Source organism: Desmodus rotundus, chromosome 6 (assembly GCF_022682495.2).
Source record: "Desmodus rotundus isolate HL8 chromosome 6, HLdesRot8A.1, whole genome shotgun sequence".
NCBI classification, from domain to species: domain Eukaryota; kingdom Metazoa; phylum Chordata; class Mammalia; order Chiroptera; family Phyllostomidae; genus Desmodus; species Desmodus rotundus.
The window spans coordinates 110,300,309-110,325,204 of NC_071392.1; the positions used below are offsets into that span (position 1 = coordinate 110,300,309).

Below are 24,896 nucleotides of genomic sequence, written 5' to 3' on the forward strand. Positions count from 1 at the left end.
AAAGACTTACCTAGCAGACGGTATGCCATCGCTATTTTGTTCCCTTTGTCAGAGACATTTCCCTTTAGATTAAAGAAAATCTTACTGGAAATCATCAGAGAAATAAAAAATCGGTGGTCCCTGAAATGCATGTGTCTGCATACCCTTCTCTCTCTTCCTCTCTCTTTTTGTGCCCATACAGTTAATAACCAAGATGGGTTCACTGTATTTCTGCTGTATAAACCCAAACTGCATTGGTACATATCCCTTGGGATTGTGGTGGTCTCTCTCTCTCTCTAACTGCAACAGGGTTTTACAACAGAAGTAATAAGCTTCATGTCAACATTGTCAAGGAAACTGACAATGTAATTCTTCTGTCTCCCACTGGCTCTGTTGTTTCTTAAAGAACAATAAAGTGTTTTCTGGTGGCAAGAAGCAAATGATTTGGAATACAGGCTATAATTAAACCTGATATACTGGGATCTTCTATTTCTAGCAGCCATCTCACCAAAGAGAGACACCTGTAACCAAGAACGTGGAAATGGCAAACCACTCTCAACCCAGTGGACAGTGAGGGCATTTGGACAGCTCGGCCTTATTTCCTGCTAAATTCTAAAATGACCATTACTGTATAAGTGTAATCAAGTCTTATTTCTGTAAATTGTACTCTCTTCATCTAATCATTGTTAAACTGCACAATAAATTATGACTTTCTTAAATTTTATTTTGCTTGCAACTACCTGACTAGAAAACTTCCACTTGGTTCATATTCATGTCTTAATTGTTGTGCTGCTAGCCATGGGCCATGCAAGCAACCTCTCTGTACCCTAAATCTTGACTCTCAAATCACAAGAATGAGGTCCGCCTCCCTGACACACGAGGAGCAGTACGCTCTCCATCAGAAACCGGTTCTCTCTCTCAGTATATGGTCCTGCACTGTCCAGGAGATTCTGCACCTCCCACCTCACCTCATCTTTTCTCTTCATTGAAACACGTCAGCTGTCTAAGAAACTCCCTTTTTGGAGGCTCCTATACACTAGGATGGGGACCTGCTGCTTTTTTCACAGCATGAGTTTCGTTTTCAAATATCATTTCAACAATCTTTTCTTTTTTTCCAAAATGGCTTCATCTGTCCCTTGGCAGAGAGAGAAAATAACAATAGCTTTCGTCCCCCTTATTGATTCTGTCAAGCACTGAGAAATCCAGACACTCTTAACACAGGGATGAAAAAGTCACCTGACAACAAAACTCACACCTGGGTGGGAGGGTCAACAGGGGAAGGGCTGTGCAGTAAGGGCAAAGAGGTACTAGACTTCCAAACAGGCCAGGCCCCACAAACAAAAGCTGGGAGGCCAGAAATCTGCATGAAGGGCTTCTTTGAACCTTGGGCACAAAGGATGTAAGAAATGAAAGCCTAAACCATAACCCTGAGTAACTAGAAGGCTCACAGAGGCAGAGAGGTAAGAGTGTCCCAAAGGGAGATAAAGTGTAGTGTGGACACCATGCTGGCTTCTGCTCTGCAGCCTTGTGTGGGCACATGCCAACCAGGGCAGCGAGCCCAGGACTACAGCTGAGCCCGGCTTCCCCAGAGCCTTGAAGATCACAGTCACCCTTGGCCTATTCCGTGGTGTTCGTGCACGAAAAAATTTGAGAAAGAAAGCATAGGACTGAACACCTCCAGGCAGGAGACTGAGTTCTCTCAGCTTCATGGCCTTTAATAAGTCACTCCTCATTCTTTGGCTCTACTTGTAAGATTTACCAGAAATTCTATGACCTAATGATTCTAAACAGCAAAAATGCTTTTCAGATTTTTCTCATTCGTTTGGAAAACATTTACTGGGAATCTAGTGTGGATCTGTTGCTAGGTCCTGGGATACAACGAGGAGGAAAATCTGATTTCTGCTCTCAGGAGTCGTACAGTACAGCCAGAGACAAACAGACGTTTACCACAGAGTGTGGTACGTGCTTCTACAGCGCTACGCAAAAGGTGCTAGAACATAACACTAAAAATTTAGGGGTGGCAGTGGTATAAGTATAGGGCTAGGGGAAGTGACCTACAGGCAGAGGCTTTCTAAAGAAGTTAAGCCCAGCCCTGGCTGGTGTGGCTCAGTGGATTGAGCGCCCACCCGCCAACCCAAAGGTCCTTGGTTTGATTCCTGGTCAGGGCACATGCCTGGGTTGAGGTCCCCGGTTGGAGCCCTGTGTGAGACAACTGATTGAAGTGTCTCTCGTGCATCGATGTTTCTCTTCCTCTCTTTCTCCCTCCCTTCCCTCTTCTCTAAAAAAAAATAATAAATTTTTTTTTAAAAAAGAAGTTAAGCCTAAACATCAAGGGTGAGCACCCAGAGGAAATAATGAGACGTTTTAAGGAACCTAAAATAGTTTGATGTAGAGAGTAGAACGTGAACACATAGAGAGGAAGATGAGAAGAGATGACCACAGGACAAGCAGGCAGAGCTCACCTCCTGAAGGGACAGGGTACCCCTTCCAATTTCATAGGGAAAAAAACCCCAAAGTAATTAAAAAAGTCAATTTCACTAAGAGAAAAAAATGGAAAGAATAATTTCCTTATTTCCACAAAAGAAGGAAAATGAGGAAAGAACCAAAATATAAGACAAACAAAATAAAACCATCAAAGAAATCATTAGAACAAAATAAACTGACAAGAAAAGGACCGAGCACGAGAGTCATTAAAATAAAAACAAATACATTAAATTCATCTACTTGAAGACAAACTCTCACAATGGACTAAAAAACCAAATAAAAAACATTATGCTCTTAATAAAAGTCACATATAATATAAAATGACATAAAAAGCTAAAGATAAAATGATGGAGCCCTCAATTCAGCAACACAAATAGTAAAACTGGAACGATACAGAGCAGATTAGCACAGTCCCTACACAAGATGATGGGCGAATTTATGAAGATAAAATGCTGGGAAAGGATATAATAGTAAACACAAAATTACACAAGAATTCAAGAGTTTATTATATGCAATAAAAAGGACTATATAAAAATACAATTAAAGATTAAAATAAAATGAGCATTTACTTGCTGAATAAGCAAGTTCAAATATAACAAGCAAGAAGAAGTCAAGTAGGAAAAAACTCTACAATCACAGTGAGAGATATATGCCTCCTTCAGAATTTGACCGAAAAAAAAAATATATAGAAGAGCTAAATATGTTTACAGAATTGATACAGGACATACTTACAGCACTTTATACACTAGGAACACAAATCCTATTCAAGTGTCCATGAAACACTTAGAAAAAATAACCATCTACAAGACCACAAAGTCTCAAATTCAGAAAAGTAGGTATTTTTCGGCCTATATTTTCTGTTAGTGTAATAAGATAACAAGACTTAACCACTTGGAAATATGTGATGAAGTTAAGCAATTTTAAGAGAATATTTTTAACCTTATCTGGGGGTGGGGGTGGGGAGTGGGGAGATTGAGCAAAAAAGAAAAAGAACTCACGGACACAGACAACAGTGTGGTGACTGCGGTGGGGTGGGGGGCAGTGAGGGGAAGAGGGTATAAGGGGAATAAATGGTAATGAAAAAAATATAAACTATTAAAAATAAATTAAATAAATAAGGGAATTATTTTGAAAAGCATTAAATGTTCAACTCAGAAATTTAGAAAAAGGGAAACACAATAAATGGAAAGTAGGAGAAAAAGAAGGAAAAAAAAGGCAGGAAAAAAATGCCCAAGAAGGCAACAAGTACAAAAATACAACACCAAACTAAAAGTAAAACCAATCCCAACCACTTGTAACAAATCTGACTGAGGAAAAAAGCAGAGGAATTTAAATATATAACATTAGGAATTACAAAAGGGGCATAAAATACAGAAAATGGAGAAAGGGAATAGAGATATGGGAAAGAATTACAATACGGGGACAACTGATATCAATAAACTTGAAAGTCTGTATGAACTGACAAATTTCTAGAAAAATATAAAATATCAACTTCTCTTAAAAACTAGAACACTCATGAAAGAAATAAAAAACTGAAATAAATGAAGAAATATACCATGTTTATGGATTGGAAACCATTATTGCAAAAATGTTCATTTTTCCCAAAATAACCTGTAGATTCGATTCAATCCAAATAAAAAATTCCAGCAGGATTTTTCTAGAAATTGACAGGCTGATTCTAAAATTCATATGGAAAGACGAAGTAACTAGGCATTTTAATGGAGCATGGCTAATCCTTGCTATAAGTGATGAAGGAACTGGCATCTATATGCAAAAATAACAAAACTGTAGTAGGCAGTCAGGCATGAGCAGAGTAGGAACAACAGGCCAGGCACTAAAGGCCCCCAGGGCAGAAACCCTGCGTACCTAACGAGGGGCAAAACTGGGCTGGGGCTTTGGCCCCAGACTGACCTTTCCTCCCTAGCACGTCGCAGATAATAATGCTAATGCAGTTTGGACCCCTGACCTTTCCTATTACTAGCCAAGTGGTAGACCCCTCAAAGAAGGAACAAAGTTCCAGAGACAAGCATCATGCCTCATGCAGGGACAAAAATGATGGGACAGACCCTGGTAAGTCAGCTCAAAGAAGGAAGTTGGCAGCCCCTCTCACCTAGCCCCAGGAGTGTTCACGCCATGGTCCCACAGGCTGCATGCAGCCCATGATGGCTGTGAATGTGGTAAAAGTTTGGCTTCACCAAAGCTAAACTTTTGCTCTTTAAAAGACACCGCTAAAATGTGAAAAGGCAAGCCACAGACTAGGAAAGAAATATGTCCAAAGTATGGACCTTACAAAAGCTTAGATCTAGATTAAACCATACTTCACACTCAATAAGATAACCCGAATAAAAAAAGACAAAAGTAGCATAAACAATAAAGTATAATAAAAATAAATTTCAGTCTTCCCTGGCAAAAAAAAATAGACAAAGTTTATTTAGAATAAATAGAATAAGTTTGATTTTAGCAAAAGAAAGGTCAATATGTATATGAAAAAATGTTCAACATCATTAGTCATCAGTTATATGCAAATTAAAACAACAATACACACTCATGCCAATGGCTAAAATTAAAGTCTGACAACAACAAATGTTGCACAGGATATAAGCAACTGGAATTCTCACAACTTACTGATAGAAATATAAAACAATACAATCACTTTGGAAAACAGCTTGGTAGTTTCTAATAATAAACTTACACTGAAAGCAACCCAAATCATCAACTGTTTAATAAATAAAACAAGTAATATACTGGAATGCAGAAATATAATGGAATACTATTAAACATGAAAAAGAAACTACAGATACGTGCAAAATGAGTGAGTCCCAAAAACTGTCTGTTGAGTGAAATAAGCTAAACAAAATACATACTGTTTAATTCTATATATATGAGATTCCAGAATGATGGTGGCTGCCTGGGGCTAGAGGCGGGCTGGCAGGAACTAACTGCAAAAGAGATCAAGTGAACTTCGGGGAGTGACGAAATCTATCTACGTATACATGTCTGTTCAAGATGGTAGCCACTAGGCCACATGCAGCTATGGAGCACCTGAAATGTGGATAATGAAACTAAGGAGCTAAATTTAAATTTAATTTAAATTGAAAAATTTATACTTGATTCAGTTATTGCAAAACATTTAAGTACGTTTGGAGAAACTTGCGTATGGAAATCTACTTTCTCAACTGTAAATTTTATGAAATCTAAATATAAATCATGTACTTTAACTGCTTGTATGTAAAAATTATGATTTTTAATATAGTGAGTTAAATAAAACATTATTAAAATTAATTTCGTTTCCTTTAACCTTTTTACCATGGCTACTACAAAATACAAAACTACACATCTCACCCTAGCTGGTGTAGCTCAGCGGGTTGAGCACCAGCCTGTGAAACCAAGGGTTATCAGCTCGATTCCCAGTCATGGCACATGCCTGGGTTGCGGGCCCAGTCCCAGGTTGGAGGGCGTGCAAGAGGGAGCCAACTGATGTTTTTCTCTTGCATTAATGGTTTTCTCCCTCTCTTTCTTCCCTCCCTTCCCCTCTCTCTAAAAATAAATAAATAAAATCTTTTAAATTTTTATCTTTTAATCTTTATTTTTAGAGAGAGGGGAAGGGAGGGAAGAAAGAGAGGGAGAGAAACATTGATGTGCCTCTCGCACAGCAGACCCCTACTGGGGACCTGGCTGGCAAGCCAGGAATGTGCCCGGACTGGGAATTAAACCGGTGACCCTTTGGTTCACAGGCTGGCACTCAATCCACTGAGTCACATCAGCCAGGGCTCACTGTTCCTGTTAAGAAATTAAATTATATTACAGTTATTTAATGTCGGCCTCCCTCACTAGCTACTGAGTTTTATGAAGGGAGGAATCCTGTCTTCTTCATCTCTGGATAAGCCTAGTACTTAATGTAGTAAGTTAACTTAGTACTTTATCAGTGTTTTAGAAGCTGCAGTACTATTCCTCACACTTTACACATAGTCTAATTCCCACAGAATCTCTGCATATTTGGCACTGTCACTCCCATTTTTCAGACAAAAAAAACTGAGGGTCAGAGATCAGAAAGATTAGAGTAACTCACCAAATATCCAGAACCAGTAAGTGAAAGAGCTGTGTTCCAAACCTGCATTCACCTTGACTCCAAAATCCTTCTTCTGAGATGGGGTATGCAGAGAAACTCCGTAACTGACAAGGGCTAGGGAACCGTCTAAGAGAGAGTAAGGCCAACCCTCAAAGGATTTATGGCTTAGAACCGGCAGAGATCAGCTCAATCCAACAGGTGCCTAATTTTAGCTTGCAGTAAACACTGGCCTCATTATATGCTCGTTGTAACATATGACCATACTAACGACACGCCCCTTGCCACCATGATAAAGAGAAAGCCCCTATGAAAAACCAAAACGGCTGACAGGACTCCCCAAGAAGTCTCCATCCCTTTGCACAGAAAGATCCTGAATATTCCTCCTCTTTATCAAATGCCCTACCCCTCGATTTAATGAGCCTCCAAAAAGAAGTGAACCCCACTAGGGAGGGACTGCTCTGTCTGCGGAGCAGCCCACTCTGTGTCTCACCGCCTCACCAATACACTTCACTTTACACCTGCACTGGCTCACACTGGGATCCTTCCCTGCACAAAGACAAGAATGCGCAGTGGGTCGCAAACCCTTGGGTCCCCAAGCCCCCAGCATGCCCGCATCACTTCCATGCTGTATTCTACTGCCGCCTTTCCAGGGGCACGTTCATGACGATTCGATGAATGCCTGAATCATAGTAAAAACCAGTATTTAGGGTAATGGAACCACAGAAATTTTCCTGAACTTCTAGTGTTGCAGCCTCCTAGTGCTGAATAGGCTCTCTGTAATGGGGAACAACTTGGTGGCTCTTGCTAGAAGATCAGGAAAGGAAATAGCTAGCAGAAAAAAAAATTCCCTCCCAATTAAACTTCCCATTTGGGAGTCCAAAGAAGAAAAATAACAAAAATAACAAAGAGCATGAGAAAGAGAAAAAAGGAAATGCTGAATCTGCTAATATAGCTAATTAATGCAAAAGAATTAATCTAACAGTAACTTCAGCATTCAAAAATGAAAATTTAGGAGATCCTAGAGGTAGTTTCTAAGTCTTTTGGAGCTTCTTTTTTTAATCAGGCTCCCCGAATCTCAGCATTCTTGTTTGCATAATCCATATTTCTGGTTCTTTATTCAGCTCCCCACTGCTGCTCATTACCAAACCATATGCTACAGGAATACATCACTTCATATTTGCACTCAACCATCCAAAGACACTGGCAGCTCAGACCTTTAAGAAGCTTAGGAAACTAAAGTCCCTTCAGAGTATAGTTTTAAGGTTAGAAGACCCAGGAAGCCAAATGCATCTTCTTTATTTGCTATTTGCTTGAGAGAAGGTTGGTCATTTCAACAAAAGGACAGGCAATTAGAAGGGTAAAGGAGATAAGCAAACAAGAGGCGCAAGAGAATAAAGCTAGCAAAAATCACCTGAACTATATAGGCCTCTGAATAAATTTTAAAGCAATTCCACAAAGGAAGATTTTCAATCAATTTAAGGTCAGGTACGCACTGGACAAACGAAGAGTTCTCCTGGGCCTCCAGCCCTATACAAGCCTTTAAAGAGAAGATATGAGGTCTGTCCAGAAAAAGTCCCACCACTGTTAATATAACAAGAATGGTTTGTGCGACATCCATGTAACCTGGCAGCCAAGGAGAGTGGACTGGAATGCGCATGTGTGAACAATGATGACTTCACTGTACTAGTCAGTGGGGGCAGTAGACACCATGAGTGAGCATGTGTACTGTGTGGCCATCGCATTCAAAGTGACTGAGCAAGTACAGCAATGAATCTGCATCAAAGTGTGCACTAAGCTTGAATATTCCTCCACAGAAACTATTCAAGTGATTCAGAAGGCCATAGCTATGGACAACTGGTGATTGGCAGCTTCATAACAACAATTTGCCCACTCACGTATCACGTCTTATGCAGAGTTTTTTGGCAAAACATCAAATCACTCGGGTGACTCAGCCCCACTGCAGCCCAGATTTGATGCCCTGCGACTTCTGGCTTTTCCCAAAACAAAAGACTGTCAGTGAGATTCAGGAAAATACGACAGGGCAGCTGATGGAGACTGGGAGAACTGTGTGAGATCCCAAGGTGCCGCCTTTGAAGGGGACTGAGGTGTCATTGTCCTATGTACAGTGTTTCTTGTATGTTGTTATCTTCTTCAACACACGTCTCAATTTTTCACATAACATGGCTGGATACATTCTGGACAGACCTCATATTTTAGAAACACATACCTTAATGACATTACAAACAAAAGCAATGATCATTGTTGATTTTGTTGCAATAGTAAAACATTAGCGGTAACCTCGCTATCAACAACAGAGGGATACTAAGTGAGCTATATTCCCTGAGAGTCCACTGTGCAGTTATTGAAAACTCTCATGAGGAATATGTCACAGGATGGGAAACGGCATGTTAAGTTGAAAAGGAAGCAGTATAGAAAATTATATGTGCGGGCAGGCCTAAAAAGCTGTTAAAAACAAGAAAACAATTACAGAAAGAAAAGACTAGAAATATACACCCGAAGTTGGGTTGTATTAGGCTGATAGAGCTGTTTTTTGTTCTTAGAGGCAAGAATCCTGTCTTACTCATTTCTGTAAAAGCTCAGCACTCAAAATAGTATCTCACCAGTGGTTTAACAGCAGTTTTACACGCCTGTATTCTAAATTGTATTTAATAGACACATATGCAATTTATAAAAATATTTTGTCAAAGAAATAGCTTAACAGAGTTTTCAGTGTGTTGGAATAGAAGTTGTAAGACAACAGACTCTGGCTCAATTTCATAAAGAATAATTCAATAATCATTAGTCTTCTGACCATGCAAACACGATCTAGTTTCCCTCAATCTAGAAAACTGTTCCTGACTCTACACCACACCCTGGTTACTACCCTTTCCCCTGCCCCCATCTCTCTACTCTCCTTCCTAGCCAAATTTTTCGAGTTATGAACATAAGATACCCCCCATTTACTTCCAACCTTAGGATTCTGTGAAATATATTAACATAATATCCACTTTAAATACTTTAAGAAACCAGAACATAAATAGTAAGACACACAAGATAGGCTCTATAAAGAGAAGTTCTAGAATGTCTTGTACATTTGCGTATCTCCTATGCTAGGCACATTGCCCATGCACAATTCATTATTGAGATTAATGTACATTGAAAACTATGTACAAATAAAAACACAAATGATGTTCTTTCAATAAAATATAGACAAACTTATGGCATAGACAGGTCTATGTGGGATATAAAAAATTGGGCTAAGTTTAGAAATTAACATAGGATATGTTTAGCAGTTTAAGATTTCCCAAAACCAACACACTAAGAGAGGGAGCAAAAAGACCCTTTCCTTCAATGTAGTGGTCATATTATCAAAGGACACAACAGGGCACAAACAGAGCAAGAGATACTTTTATTCGCCCACTCTCACGTTAGAAAAGACCACACACCCCTGAAGACTTTATAGTTTTCTATATCTAGGACTCTCAGGGGATAAAGGACTGTAACTACACGTTCTCGAATCCAGGCAAAAAGCAATGGCGAGCTAGGCAGTAAGAACACACCTGAGCATGAGATTCATCAGCTGAAGACCCTCGCCCTTCAGGAAGCGCTCACGGTTGGAACTGAGCATTAGGCAGGAACAGAGTGAATCAAACAAATTCTCCATCATCTCCTGCTCTTCAGCAGTGCTGGGATTGTGTCTTTTAAACACCTGTCAAGCAAAGACAACAGAAAGCACAGAGCCATGACACAATGTCTTTTCATCAGCCAACATTCAACAATCTCCAAAGCCTGCCTGTCATGATAACCCCACAGCAGCAGGAACAAAAGCTTACCAAACAAAACTCTCACTAGTTTCCATGGGGGGGGGGGGGGGCTTTCTGATTCACAGGTATTGAATAAACAGCTACCAGTTTATGCAAAAAACCAAAACACTCAGCAGACCTCTGGGTTCATGAGACCTTGAGAGTTCCAAGGAGGCAGATGTTTTAAAAACAAATTCACTGTGACATACAACACGGGTACAGAGAACTCCATAAAGGACATGCGTAGCTAAATGAGGAAGGTGACCACCTCTGAAACCACCAAGTCAAGAAAACAACTTTGCCCCCAAAGCCCTCCGCATGCCCAACCCAACCACAACCATTTCTTCACCTTCGAAAAGCCCATCACAATCCAGAAGGGTTAATCTTGGCTCGGCATGAGGAGTTTTCTAGCCACCAGGGCTACTGAAATGCCTCACACAGCAGTCGTGGCTCTAAGTCATGGGAACAGCTCAAAGCAAAAGCTTTGTCTTTGCCAGAGAGATACGTGGCATGTTAGCGGGAAACCTCTGAACAGTGTATGTGTGCCCTTACAGTCCACTACAAAATGATCAATGATCTTGCAGCAACAGGACTAAGCTCCTTCCCAGAATCGAAAACAGATTCACATTTCAAAGCTCTATTTTATGGGGTGGAGGCCAAGCCACTCAGGCTGCTGGCACCTAGATGGAAGCTGTATGCAAACTGACATCTCAGTCACTCCCAACACTCTCAAGATTTTATCCAAATTGATCTATTTTCAGTCCTGTTTTTGGAATAGCACAGATCAGATTTGTTAGAAGAAATCTTCACAGTATTTTCAGAATGCCAGCAGAACACCACTCCAACCAGATTTACATTTCTCACAATGAACAAACAGCGGTTTCCAATTTCTCACTCTAGCCTCCAATACCACGTCCTTCCCTGTCCTCCTCTGTGACCTCCATCCCTCTGCAGAGGAACTTGCAGTCCTTGAACTTGTTTGGAAAATGCAAGGACTCCATTTTAGTGGCAGACTGGCAGGAAAGGAAGTGAATAATCTTGGAAGTGGGTCAACTGAAAATAATTTGGTGTCCGTGGCCCCAAACAGACTCTTGCTTAGGAGGCACACCTCTTTTGGATTGATAAATACCAAAAGACTGAGAAAGTGCACACCAGAAACACAATGATATCTGGTCATAAAAAGCAAATGACTAAGAAAAAGGAGGCAAGTCACGTGCCTCCACGGTAACCTCAAACCTGACAACACACTCCACAGGCCTTGCGGCACATGGCTTATTCCTTCCCACAATTTCCAGCTCCACCTCCCAGTTAAAGCAGCCCATGTATCTTCACGGCAGACAGGAAGCATAAGAATTACTCACGGATAACTGCTGAAGAAGCACATCGATTCCATCCAGCTCCCCAAGCAATTCCCTGTTTTCTAAAAGGGGAAAAAATAGAGGAAGAAAAAAAAAATGAAGCTAACTGTCAGATTTTACAGCCGTCTAACACTGATACATCAGCAAACAAAATCAATACAGCTTGACAGAGTACAAAAGCTGCACAGAGAGCGAGAGGACGAGCAGGGGGATGCCAAAGGCAAGACAGCTTGCTGCCATGATCTGCAACAAGCCTGGCTGCTGCCCGAGCGGAATACCAACACCGAGAGGGAGCCTCACCGTCGTTGTCCTGGAGCAGGATGGCCAGCACCTCACTGCAGTACAGTTTGTTGGCGTCGAAAGGCATCTTTGCCTGTGAGGAAACAGGAGAGAGGAGAAAAAAACATTACGGGGCCCTGTTTCCCTCCCCAGGATGAATGTTTCGCAAGTACTAGGGTCTGACTTAGAGAGAAGTAGAAGTTGGAAAGAGAAAAGGCAGGTTAAGGGTAAAAAAAAAAAAAATAAAAGTCTGCTTCTGCTCTCAAGAGACAGTACTCAAGTACTACATAGTAAAACCATAAATAGCAGATGAACACCGTGGCTCTCACATTCCTAATGCCCAGGTATGAATGTCACCTCCTCTGTGAAGCTTTCCCAGATTCCCCAATTTGAGCCTAGAGATTACTGTCTAGAACATGGTATATGCTCAAATGTGAACTAGATGAATAATTGAAATTTTTGAACTTTTTTTAAAAAAGATTTTATTTCTTTTATTTTTAGACAGAGGGGAAGGGAGGGAGAAAGAGAGGGAGAGAAACATCAATGTGTGGTTGCCTCTTGCGCGCCTCCTACTGGGGGACCTGGACCACAACCGAGGCATGTGCCCTGACTGAGAATTGAACCAGCGACCCTCTGGTTTGCAGGCCAGTGCTCAATCCACTGAGCCACAGCAGCCAGGGCAAAATTTTTGAACTTTTAAGACTAAAATTCATCACGAAGCTTTGTTCACAAGTTATAATCATAAAATTAGGCTGTGTATTAGCTGACACATTAGAAAAGTTGAAAAGAAAGCAAGTTCTTATTTAGAGTAGTTGAGTGTATTTATAACAAAGTAGTGCCTTTGATTTTTTAATGTTTAAAATTTAATTTGAAATCATAAACCTATCTGCTTGTGTGCCATAATCTGCCTACTATTTAAAAAGGAAACCATATTAAATATGCAGAAATGCGTTAATATTTTAACACCCAAATTACTACCCACAATTCTTTCCCTGCTGCATGGTCTGCTATTTGGAGTTTCAAGGGGACTCATCCACGGCCGAGACTCCCTTTCATGGCCGCACACGTTGTTGCTTCAGCAGCGAGACCCAAATCTCTCACCATTAACAATGCCCTTTGGATAAGGTGCAGAGAGGAGTAAACCTCATCAATGTGTTTTTATTTACTGTATCCTTGATTCTTAAAATGCAGGAACATAGACAACTGTTAATCAGCAGCAGCCTTGCTACCTATCCAGGTTTTTTGAAATGACAAATAATTTCTGTTTCTGGAAAGGACAGGGGAAGTGTTTATCTTGACACTAACACTTCCATCACCTTAGCGCCATTCGCGGTTCTGTTTGGACATTGATTTTGTACTTAAGAAGGAAGAGTGGCCCCTGATGAAGCAGCACCGGCATCTTTTCAGCTTTCTGTGCACGTCTCCCTCGTCAAGCCCAAGTGCACCCCACAGGGTTTCTGGCTTCAGGAGGCTGACCAGGTATGACCCATCTTGGATTAAAAGATCTGTAAATGCAAGGTCTTACGTGTGCTGACTGCAAGGTATGCTCCCTGGCCAAGCTTACAGCCTTGTTTTAAGAAATTCAGAATAAGAACCAGGGTTTAGATGCAATCTGCGCATGTGTACTTTAAGAAAAACCGTTTTATAAAAATCAAAACACAGAAGTGAAAAGTCAAGGGGTGAGCATCTGCACCAGAATCGAGAATTTGTCAATAAATTCACTTACTCAAATTATTTAAGTTACAAGTATTGCCATTTTAAAAGACTTAAGCCAGCCCTGGCCGGTGTGTGTGGCTCAGTGGATTGAGTGCTGGCCTACAAGCCAAAGGGTTGCTGGTTCGATTCCCAGGCAGGGCACATGCCTGGTTTGCAGGCCAGGTGCCCAGTGGGGGGGGCACACAAGAGGCAACCACACATTGATGTTTCTCTCCCTCTCCCGCCCTTCCCCTCTCTAAAAATAAATAAATAAAATCTTAAAAAAAATAAAATAAAAGATTTAAGCCACACCAACTTACATGGTTTTCCAGGGTCAAGGTTCTTGTTTAAAACAAGATACACTTAACTGAAAGAATCCAAAAGAATCAGGCCACTAGAGCAATAGCCTCTCCATGGTTCCAATGCCTCCCTTGTCTTTTCTTTGATTTTATAAACTCCTGTCTCCAAGACAGGGGATAGATTTTTCTCTCTCTCTTTTTTTTAAAACAAGTATTTATGGGGCACCTGCTATATGCAAGACAAAGAACTGAACATGACAGCAATTTGACATGAACGTTGCCTGTCATTATGGCATTAAATTAGAGCCCTGAGTTAAAATTAATTTTATCGGGTAACACAGTCACATTACAAAAAGGACATGACTCTGGGATCAGGCAAGCGTAGGTCTGACTAACAAGCGCGCGCTGCCTGTGTGACACGCACAGAGTCCGCAGCTCCCAAACTGCGCGCCGCAGTCTCTGAGGCGTCACACTGAATTCACAGGGGCACCATGGGATATTCTCAACTGCCAAGGAAAGTTCAGAGACATTGACACTTGCTAAACCCTGCACTAACTACTAGCTCCAGGTACATCTCTTTTCATGACACCCTGTTTTTGTGAGGTTGGGTTTTGGTGGTCGCTGCGGCAAAAAGAACTGTGTGAAGTAAGAAAGAGGGTGGTGGTGTTCGGCCTAATTCCAACGGTTTAGAAGTTGTGCAGAACTCATGTAAGTAATTGTATTTAAGAATGAAATGAAAATACATTTTTAAATTCGTGTGTATTCTTTTTTCAAATGGTACTAAATTGTTAAGATGTAAATATGTGTTAAAATATCTGGACCTAACTACTTAATAAATGGACTGTGATGTCCTTTCTGGCATAGGGATGCTATAAAAACAAAGTTCTGAGACTCTAATGGCACAACGAATGGAGAATGGGCATCTGTGACCCATGGAACATTTTGGTCCCAAGTTTTCTTATATGTGAAATGGAAATAATAACATCTTTTTGGAGCTATGATGAGCATTAAATAAGATAATAAGGAAAGTATCTAACACACAGTAGGTACTAAAAGTTTTTCTGATGACTAGAATCAGAAATATCCAAACTAGAATCTCAGCTCTATGGTCACCCACCATTTCATCTTGGCCAAATTACTCTGCCTCTCTAACTCAATTTCTCTTCTGTTAAGTGAGAGTAAATAATGATTTCCTCATGTGACAGTTGGATTAAATAAACTAGCGTATATGACAGGGGAACCCCCCCCCAAATGGAATTATCTCCTGGAGGGCAGGCCCCTTGTAGTACACGCTTCCCCCACTAGGTGAGTGTTCTAGGAACCCATCCGTGTCAGTGTACCAGCTGGTGTTGTTGTGAGAGGCTGTGATTGGCTTCAGTGAATTTTTTTTAATGACTCTTTCAATGCTTTTGCCCATTTCATGACAGGTGATTTGCAAGCACACCTGCCTACCCCATGCTGAGTGTTCAGCAATTTTTGACAAAAAAACGCAGCATGACCCCCATGCCCCACCCTCCCTATTCACCCAATCTTGCCCCAAGTGATTTGTTTGTTTGTTTCCCAGGATGAAAAAAAGTCCTCAAAGGGAACTTGTTTGCCCACGTGGAAGATGTGAAACAAAAAAACAGCAGAAGCACAAAAAGGCATCAAAATCGATGAGTTTCAAAAACTGTATTGAGCAGTGGAAAAACATCTCAATAGGTGTATTGCATCAAATGGAGAGTACTTTGAAGGTGACTGAAGTTTAAACATGTAAGAATAAATACACAATTTTTAATAAATTCTGGGTTTTGGGGTGTTCCCTCTCAAACTTCACACGAACTAAATAGCTGAGTTTCCCTCTATTGAGAATTCCTGACCCCCCGTCACTCCCCCACCCAGCCCAAGAAAATATTCGGCTTTTGCTGTGTGACACTTCAAGGTGTTTCCAATTTTCTCAAACTAAATTAAGAACAAAAAATCAAAACCGTAATTTCATCACTTTTTTCTTAAAATATAGGTCCTTTGATTGAAAAACTTTATTCCTATAAAGGAATAATCTAATCAGAAAGTCAAAATGATTAGGTCCTAAAACCCTCCAATACTGAACCCTGCAAAGCTTCAGACCCTGGAAAGGGAGTCAGTTTGGGCGAGAGGCAGAGGCTTTAAAGATAGCCAGGCCCAGCTGTTACAGGCTCTCCCACGTGCGTCCCGTGGGGCTGGGCAAGGCATTTCCTGCTCTCTGGAGTTCATCCCTCATCTGTAAACGGGGGATAGTGGCACTCATTTGGAGGGTTGTTTGTGAGAATCAGAAATAATGCATGTGCAGCGAGGATACCACTTTGCATATAATAATCAGCCAATACATGACACTCACACTGGGTGGGGAAAACTTAGTGGTGGGGATGGTGATGAAAATGACAACCAAATATTTTAATCTCATGGAAAAGAAATAAACTATGGGCTAGGTGAGGAAAAAAGGAGAATAATCTTTCATGTCTAGCCAAAGACAAAAGTCACCAGCTAGAGATGACAGCCTCCAAGCTTGCAAAATACAAAATACCAAATTATAAAGACATTTAGTCAACACTAGGAGAAAGGAGAATTCATTTAGCAGGTATGGTATCTTGGATGTAGCAAAGTAAACCAACGGGACTTGGACCTTCTGGGGCTCTCTTCTATTCAGGAGCCTGGTGATCCTAAATCTTTCAGCTGTCAGAGTAATTACAGAGTCGAGCATAGGTTTGTACTCAGCATGTACTAGCCTTGAATAAAATTAAACTTCACCTTTCTGAAAGCTGCTGCTTTTTTGGAAAGTACAAAACAATTATGCTACCACCCGCAGCCAGAAGCTTCAGGTTATTTCTGCAGCTCACCTCTTGTACCTGGAACACATAGGGCAGGTTCAGACACATCCGCAGCCCGTTCAATTGTCAAAGCAGGTTGTGCCCTGCAAAATCCCAGCTTCCGGTCCAGAAGCTAAGAACTCAGCATTAACCAGCTGCACATGTAGTATAATATAACCAATGCTCAATTCATTGGCTCATATGCTGAATGCTGCAACTGTTTTTGAAGCATTGATTTAATGGGGAAACGAAAGGGAATCTTAGTTTTGTTTCTTTAGAAAAGAAAAAACTTTTGGGTTTTGGTATTACTTTAAATAGAACATAATATCCTAATAAGTTTGTATTCCCTATTAAAAAATAAACTGTGCTGCAGTATCTCTCACACTACTGTTATTTGCTTACTTGCTAAACCATTAATGCAATCATCTGCAATGGATTTCATCCTCATTAGCACAAATTAGTGAGATTTTACTTAGTGGATGAAGAAATCTATGAGTATCTCTATATACTGCTAGGTGACCAATACAAAAAGGAGTCTTGCCAGTGTGCTATGCACTTAATTATTCGAGGGCTACTAAATCCACATGGGATGGTCAGTTAAATAGCAAGGTTTTACCAAGCAATATAACATAAATAATCTGGGATAGTGGTTCTTAGACATTAGCATGCATCAGAATCACCCGTGTGTTAAAACCCAGATTGCTAGCTCCACCCCAAGCTGGACAGATTCAGTGGGCCTGGTGGGGTGGGTTCAAGAATGCATTTCTCACAGGCTGCCAGGAACCACACCTTGCGAACAACTGGGAGGAGATGCATGTGATAGAGACTCAGTCCTTGCTCTTAAGGAGTAAAAGGAAATTTGGAGCAAGACAAGGAGCACACATAATACAATGAAAGTCTTCGAGGTGATGCAGAAAGATGCTCCGTGAAGATGTCACATAGTTATGGGTACGCAACTGTGAGAACCCAGGTGTGCTAACTTGCACGAGAGACCCAGCAGGAAGAAAGTAAGATGCCTGCTAGTGAGGAAAGAAGAACGGCAGTGTGGGCTGGGGGCAGAGTAGTGCTATGGGGTCGGTGTGTGGAGGGAGTCTGGAGGCTTGGACTTTGCTTCCAGCTCTACGTCTAACTAGCTCTGTGAACTTGGACAGGGCACTTAATCTCTATAGGCCTCAACTTTTAATTTTTTTATCTGCAACAGAATTTAAGTATTTCCTTTCAGTCCTAAAAATGATGGAGGCTACATGAAAGACTAGAGATTCAAGCTGGTTAATGAACAGTGTGTACAATATAAAAATAAATGGGAAAGACGGGAGCCATTACTGGTGGAAGGAGGAGCAGGAGCAAATACAGATAGAGAGGTCAGAGTAATTTTGACCTTTGCAGAGCAGGGGGTGGTCAAGAGATGTCTGGAAGGTGGTAAGGCCGATGTTTCAAAACTGAGAAGGGAAGGGTCAGAGAAGCCAGGTTAAGGGGCTTTAAAAATTACTGTGTATTTCTATTTGTGGAACACACAAACACACACACACACACAATCCTATATTCACACCAAAAAATTCTGAAGGACAGATAAAATACTGTTTGTGAACAGTGGCTGCCTCTGGGGGGTGGTACTAGAAGCATTCAGCAGAGGGAAACTTTCAATTTTATACCTTCTGTATCACATGAATTTGTTTATATTTACAGCATGTTTGTATTATTTTCAGAGGTATTAAAGTCTATTTTTAAACTGTCTTCTTTTAAAATAAAACAAACAAAAGAGGAAAAACAAAGAAAGAGGCAAGAAATAGCAAAAACTTCCCAAACTAGACCCTAGAGCCCGGGGACAGCAATCCAGGCCAATGAGCCGGCAGGAGCTGGGCCTAGAACAAGGTCTGAGCTGCTTTCTCACAAAGCGCAACCTACCTTCAGCCTCTTCAGCAGCCACTGCAGAAGCCCCTGCTGGGCAGCCTCCGTACACATCTCTGGCCGGAACTCAGCCATGTTTTCCACGATAGCTGAAGGGAGACAGACACCAGTCACTTGGGAAGGCAACTTTGTTCCACCTGCAACACGCCTGCTTCCCACGACAGGCATTTTATTCCTCTTCCCACGTCCCTCTATTCCTCCCAGCCAGATGCTATGTTGTCATTTTTAGATTAACCAGGGAGATGTTATGGAGTTTTTTCCTTCAAGTTACATTACAAGCAAAACTTGTAACTGAAAATGGTGGAATTCACAACAGGAGTGGTGGGGCTTCTGTGCTCACAGGGAAAACACTAGAGGAGAGCACACAGAAGGATCGGGATCTCTAAGAAGACCCACCTGGTCCTCATCATACTGGAGTCCCAGAGATCTATGACCAAAGAGACAGGGGGCTAGACCGAAGCCTTGATAAAACATCAGGGGGGAAAAAATGGGGGGTGGTGAATTCAGAGTCTCTTCCTTCCCTGGCTCATCCATTTCCAGTTCCCTTTGTCTGGACTGCAGGGGAACCAAGCATGACCTTAACTGAACAAAATACAGTGCAAAGACGGGAAAGGCCCCGCTGGCAGAGGTAACAGACAGGTACTCAGAAGCAAACGTGATTGGTCCCGCTATCTCCTACAACAGCCAAATTGTTGCTTAACAGAGAAGTTAAAAATTGGGGGGCAGGAAAATCATCAGGTCACTATGACACCGAAAAGGAGGGCATTAAAAAAATCACACCCAATGCTTTCATGTCCTTCAGGGCCCCTTCCGCTCTGCACCCCAGGGTGTGTTGTTGTAAAACAGACAGAGTCCTGTGTTCTCTAAGCACAATGCCCAGAAGGATAAGGGGCTGCAGCACTGCCACTGCTAGTATTTCTTTCCTCGCCCCCTTGCCCATGTCAGTCTCCCAAGGGCAAGTTAAAGCATAACCAGGCAGCCCCTTCAGGGAGCGGAACACGAAGCCTTGCGAGCAGGGTGGCACGAGACCCCCGAGAAGATCATCCCGACACATTAAATTACTCTCTCACATTTCCTAAGAAAATCAGCTCATTCATGTAAGTCAACTCATTCTTATTCTTCTGCTTACACTTTACACGGCTTCTTGTTGCCCCTAGAATAAAATCCAAACATTTCACCATGGTTTACAAGGTCTTCCATAATCTGGACAAAATTATTCCTCTGGCCCCATCTCCTACCACTACATGTCTATCCTTTCCCCAAAGCTCAGGCCCATTCGAGGCTTTGCAAACACCGCACCCCTGCCTGAAAGTCTTTCTCGCATTTCTCTGTCAGGATGCACCTGTGTTCATACTCAGCCCCAGTGGCTACTCGCTCCTAAAGAGCACCTCAGAGACCCTTCCTCTCCACTTCCACAGCGCTCTCCACTAACTCCCATCACACCACTCGTCACCCTGCGTTATCTTTCCCTTCCATTCAAGACTTCCCATCCGCCAGCCTCTGAAGAAGCAGACCGATGCCTGCTTCATTTGTAGTCTTCCCCAGGGCCCAGCGCAGTGCCTGACAAACATCCGGGGCTCATTACGGGAGGAAGGGATGACTTTGCTGAGCTGTTGGTAGGTGACCAGACTGAAACTAGACAGATTTCTTCAGATCTCCAGGCTGGTGTTTTTTCCATTACATCAGGCCCTTTTAATTAACAGTCAGTTAAGACTTCTGATAAGCTCTCCATTCAGCAAAATTCAGCATTAGGCTAACATATGGCAATGCCAAGTTCTGGCTCTAGACCAGGGCCAGCCCCCAAATTACAGATTATTGTGCGCTCTCTCCTCTCACTCCCTAGGTGTTGTGTCTTCCTCCTTCTTTATGACAGTCTTCACAGAATAGAGCATAAAACTACAACAGAAATCTGTGCCAGACACAAAAGAGCTGAAAGAAAATCTAATCTCATCCAACTTTCCGATTTTGCTGGGCCTTGTTCATTTCTCAAGCTCTGCTTAAAGATATATCACTTACGGTATGACAGTGACCAGTGATAAGGAGGACTACCCAAAAGCACAATTTTAAGCAGGCTGTTGGTTTGGCAACTTCACAAGGGAAAGACTGGGGAGATTCGAAGAGTAAGTGTGGGAGGGAAAACACTGCAGAGGAATTCCCTTAAATGAGCAGGTGATGAAGGGGCAGCCAGGTCAAGGGCAGTATTGCAGCTTGCAGTCCACGGCAAACTACACATAAGAAGAGGAAGAAAACCTCTTTTTCAAATAAAATGCCCTATAAAGATACACACTTGTTCAGACTTGCGAGGAGAACCAAGATGGCGGCGTAGGTAGACACACTGCGCCTCCTTGCACAACCAGAACCGACAGAGAATCGAACAGCAAGGGGGACCAACACCAAGGAAACAGAAAATAATCATTCATCCAGACTGGTAGGAGGGGCGGAGACGGCACTGGGGTGGAGAGGACTCGCGTGGCTGTGGCGGGACTGAGACTGGCGGAGTGTGGGACAAATGGCGCAGGCAGTCCGAGCACTAGCAGACCCTGCGGCCCCACATTTGCACAGATAAACCCAGAGGGCCGGACTCAGAGTGGCGGAGAGTGGGGCAGGCAGAGTGGCGGATAGCACATTGCGGCACCACATTCGCCCACAGATAAACCGGACGAACGGCGGGCAGAGAAGCAGACCGCTGCGCAACCCAGGGCTCCAGCTCAGGGAAATAAAGCCTCAAACCTCTGATTGAAAGCGCCCCTGGGGGTTGGGGCGGCAGGAGAGACTCCCAGCCTCACAGGAGAGGTTGTTGGAGAGACCCACAGGGGCCTAGAGTGTGCACAGGCCCACTTACTCGGGAACCAGCACCAGAGGGGCCCAGTTTGATTGTGGGTAGCGGAGTGAAAGACTGAAATCCGGAGGAGAGTGAAGCGGGCGCCATTGCTCCCTCTCGGCCCCTCCCCCACGTACAGCATCACAGCGCAGCGACCAGCGTTACCCCGCCCCGGTGAACACCTAAGGCTCCGCCCCTTAAAGTAACAGACGCGCCAAGACAAACAAACAAAAAAAATGGCCCAAATGACAGAACACTTCAAAGCTCCAGAAAAAATACAACTAAGCGACGAAGAGATAGCCAACCTATCGGATGCACAGTTCAAAGCACTGGTTATCAATATGCTCACAGACTTGGTTGAATCTATTCGAAAAACAGATGAAAAAATGAAGCCTATGCTAAGAGAAACAAAGGAAAATGTACAGGGAACCAATAGTGATGAGAAGGAAACTGGGACTCAAATCAATGGTATGGACCAGAAGGAAGAAACAAACATTCAACCAGAAAAGAATGAAGAAACAAGAACTTGGAAAAATGAGGAGAGGCTTAGGAACCTCCAGGACACCTTGAAACGTTCCAACATCCGAATTATAGGGGTGCCAGAAGGAGAAGAGGAAGAACAAAAAATTGAAAACTTATTTGAACAAATAATGGAGAACTTCCCCGATCTGGCAAAGGAAATAGACTTCCAGGAAGTCCAGGAAGCTCAGAGAGTCCTAAAGAAGCTGGACCCAAGGAGGAACACAACAAGACACATCATAATTACATTACCCAAGATTAAACGCAAGGACCTACGTCCAAGATTACTGTATCCAGCAAAGCTATCATTTAGAATGGAAGGGAAGATAAAGTGCTTCTCAGATAAGGTCAAGTTGAAGAGGCTCATCATCACCAAGCCCTTATTATATGAAATGTTAAAGGGAGTTACCTAAGAAAAAGATCAAAAATAGGAACAGTAAAAATGACAGCAAACTCACAGTTATTAACGACCACACATAAAACAAAAACGAGAGCAAACTAGGCAAACAACTAGAACATGAGGGTTGTCAATAAGGGAGTGGGAGGGGGAGAGGGGGGTAAAGGTACAGAGAATAAGTAGCATAGATGATAGGTGGAAAATAGACAGGGGGAGGGTAAAAATAGTGTAGGAAATGTAGAAGCCAAAGAACTTATAAGTATGACCCATGGACATGAACTATGGGGGGGGAATGTGGGAGGGAGGGGGGTGGGCAGGATGGAGTGGAGTGGGGGGGGAAATGGGACAACTGTAATAGCATAATCAATAAATATATTTAAAAAAAAAAAAAGATACACACTTGTTCAAAAGTTGGTAGTTCTACTGAAGGGAAATGTGAAGAAAAACCACCATGACGGGATTAAAAAATTGTAAAATATACAAAGTTCCCAAAGTAAAACAAAAGAAAGAAAAGAAAAAAAAGAAGAAATTCACTGTATCAAAACTTCATCTTAACTTTTGGAGGCAAAGTCCCACTAAAAAGGAGCCAGCGATTTTGTCCAGGAAGGTGAATTCCTGTTTTATTACCTTCAAGCCAACCCAAAGCTGCAGTTATATGAAATTTACACAAGGGGCTCCACTTCCAAAAAGGCAGTTTGGGAGCAAAAGGAAAGAAAACACTACCGCACTTGACTCTATTATGAAGGAGGAAGGGAAAGGAGCACCAAGCCCCCAAACACAAAGACACTGACTGCCCTCGTCCTCACCCAGAGTGTTGTGCACGCCGTCCGCCTCTTCTTTCACAGACTCATCCAGGCGCTCCAGGTTCTGCACCAGCAGGGCAACCACTTGCCCGTCCACCTTCGGCCACAGGGAAGCAAAAGGAGAGAGGGATACATGTCACAAAATAGTCCCCCAAATGCTCCCGTTCCTATATATACTCACATCTCTACTGAAGAAAAAAAGTAAATAATGAGCCACCTATGGTTTAGCACATGCTCTACCATTCCCACTATCCTTTGAGCCTTGAAGTGACTCTGAGGCAAGGAAAGGGCAGGCACGATTGTTCCTAACTTAAGACTGAACCTTAAGCCCTGGCTGGTGTGGCTCAGTAGATTGAGTGCCGGCCTGCGAAGCAAGGGGTCGCTGGATCGATTCCCAGTCAGGGCACATACCTGGGTTTTGGGTCAGGTCCCCATTAGGGGACGTGCAAGAGGCAACCACACAATGATGTTTCTCTCCCTTTCTCCCCCCCTTCCCCTCTAAAAATAAATAAATAAAATCTTTAAAAAAAGACTGAAGCTTACGGAGACAAAGTATAATTCAAGGTCACAAGGCGAGTGAGTGGCAGTACTAGTACATTTGAACTTAGGACTTCTGATTAAGTTCAGTGTTCTTCCTACTTTTCTGTGGTATTTAAGCACCTTACAGAAATGCCATCTAAACTCAGGTCAACAGTTCATTCAAGTCCAAAGCAAGCTTCTAGACCCCAGGACCAAGACAAGTTTAGTTGGCAAGTTTACTAGCCACGCTTTACACCAGCCTTGAAATTTAGGATTCAACGCAAAACATTCCTAACTTTCCATGCTAAGCTCATATGAAACTATTACCTCTGATGAATTTCTAATTCCTTCTTGAAAAGAATATTAAATAATAAAATGCCTTATATTTGGACGATATAAACAGAAATTATATTTCATTAAATTTGACTCACGCAATACTTCAAGGGAACTTTCGATAGAACAGAAATTATATTTCTCTCATTAAATCTGACTCACGCAACACTTCAAGGGAACTTTCCATAGCCACATCATACAGCTGACATTCAAGAGCTGAGTCACTGAGCCAAGACCACACTGCTACCGAGCAGTGGGAGCAAAAGCGAAACCGAGTTCCCTTCCTAGGCGAAATAACGCTACTCCTACCTCACAATACCTTCTGGCACAATGTGTGGTCTTGAGGAGTAGCCCTGAGGCAAAATAAGGAAGGTAACTACGGAAACACCTAATACTCAAGCAGTGATTATCTATCCGGCCATGAATCTCTAAGGTCACCTTAAGAAGTAAACCTGCACGGGAAGATAAGACCTTCTGTGTGCCTGCAGTGGGCCCTCTCTCACTGCCTCAGTTTCCTCGCTTAGAAAATAAGAATAAGTTAATACAAAAAGTTGTAAAGATTAAATGAAAATATGGGGCATGCCTTGTCCTGGGTCTGGTTCAAGGATTAAGGGGAGAGTTAGAGTCTAGCCCTCTGAGCATTCTCATAGCTGACTATTCACTGCTCAGATCTCCTCCAGGCTAAGAAAAACTCAAGTCCTCCGAGGCAGGCACCACACCCTCACTCTTCCTGGCGTACTCTCCCAAGTCCAGGGCAATGCTGTGCACAGCAGAAACTCAGTAACTTTTGCTAAATTTAACTGAT

The 24,896-nt window shown here is 42.3% G+C and overlaps 1 protein-coding gene and 1 non-coding gene across 2 annotated transcripts in view; one reads left to right on the plus strand and one right to left on the minus strand.

Moving 5' to 3' along the window:
- Positions 1-24,896, minus strand: part of CTNNBL1 (catenin beta like 1) — a 152,711-nt gene that overhangs the window by 65,286 nt on the left and 62,529 nt on the right. The window contains exons 6-10 of the mRNA XM_053926674.2: positions 23,243-23,336; positions 18,697-18,788; positions 11,994-12,066; positions 11,697-11,755; positions 10,093-10,241 (exon numbers count right to left, since the gene is read on the minus strand). Coding sequence (XP_053782649.1) covers positions 10,093-10,241; positions 11,697-11,755; positions 11,994-12,066; positions 18,697-18,788; positions 23,243-23,336 — 467 coding nt within the window. The remainder of the gene's footprint in view (positions 1-10,092; positions 10,242-11,696; positions 11,756-11,993; positions 12,067-18,696; positions 18,789-23,242; positions 23,337-24,896) is intronic.
- LOC112304297 (U6 spliceosomal RNA) lies at positions 2,816-2,917 on the plus strand. Its single transcript, XR_002974740.1, has one exon. It is a non-coding gene; the product is annotated as a U6 spliceosomal RNA (small nuclear RNA).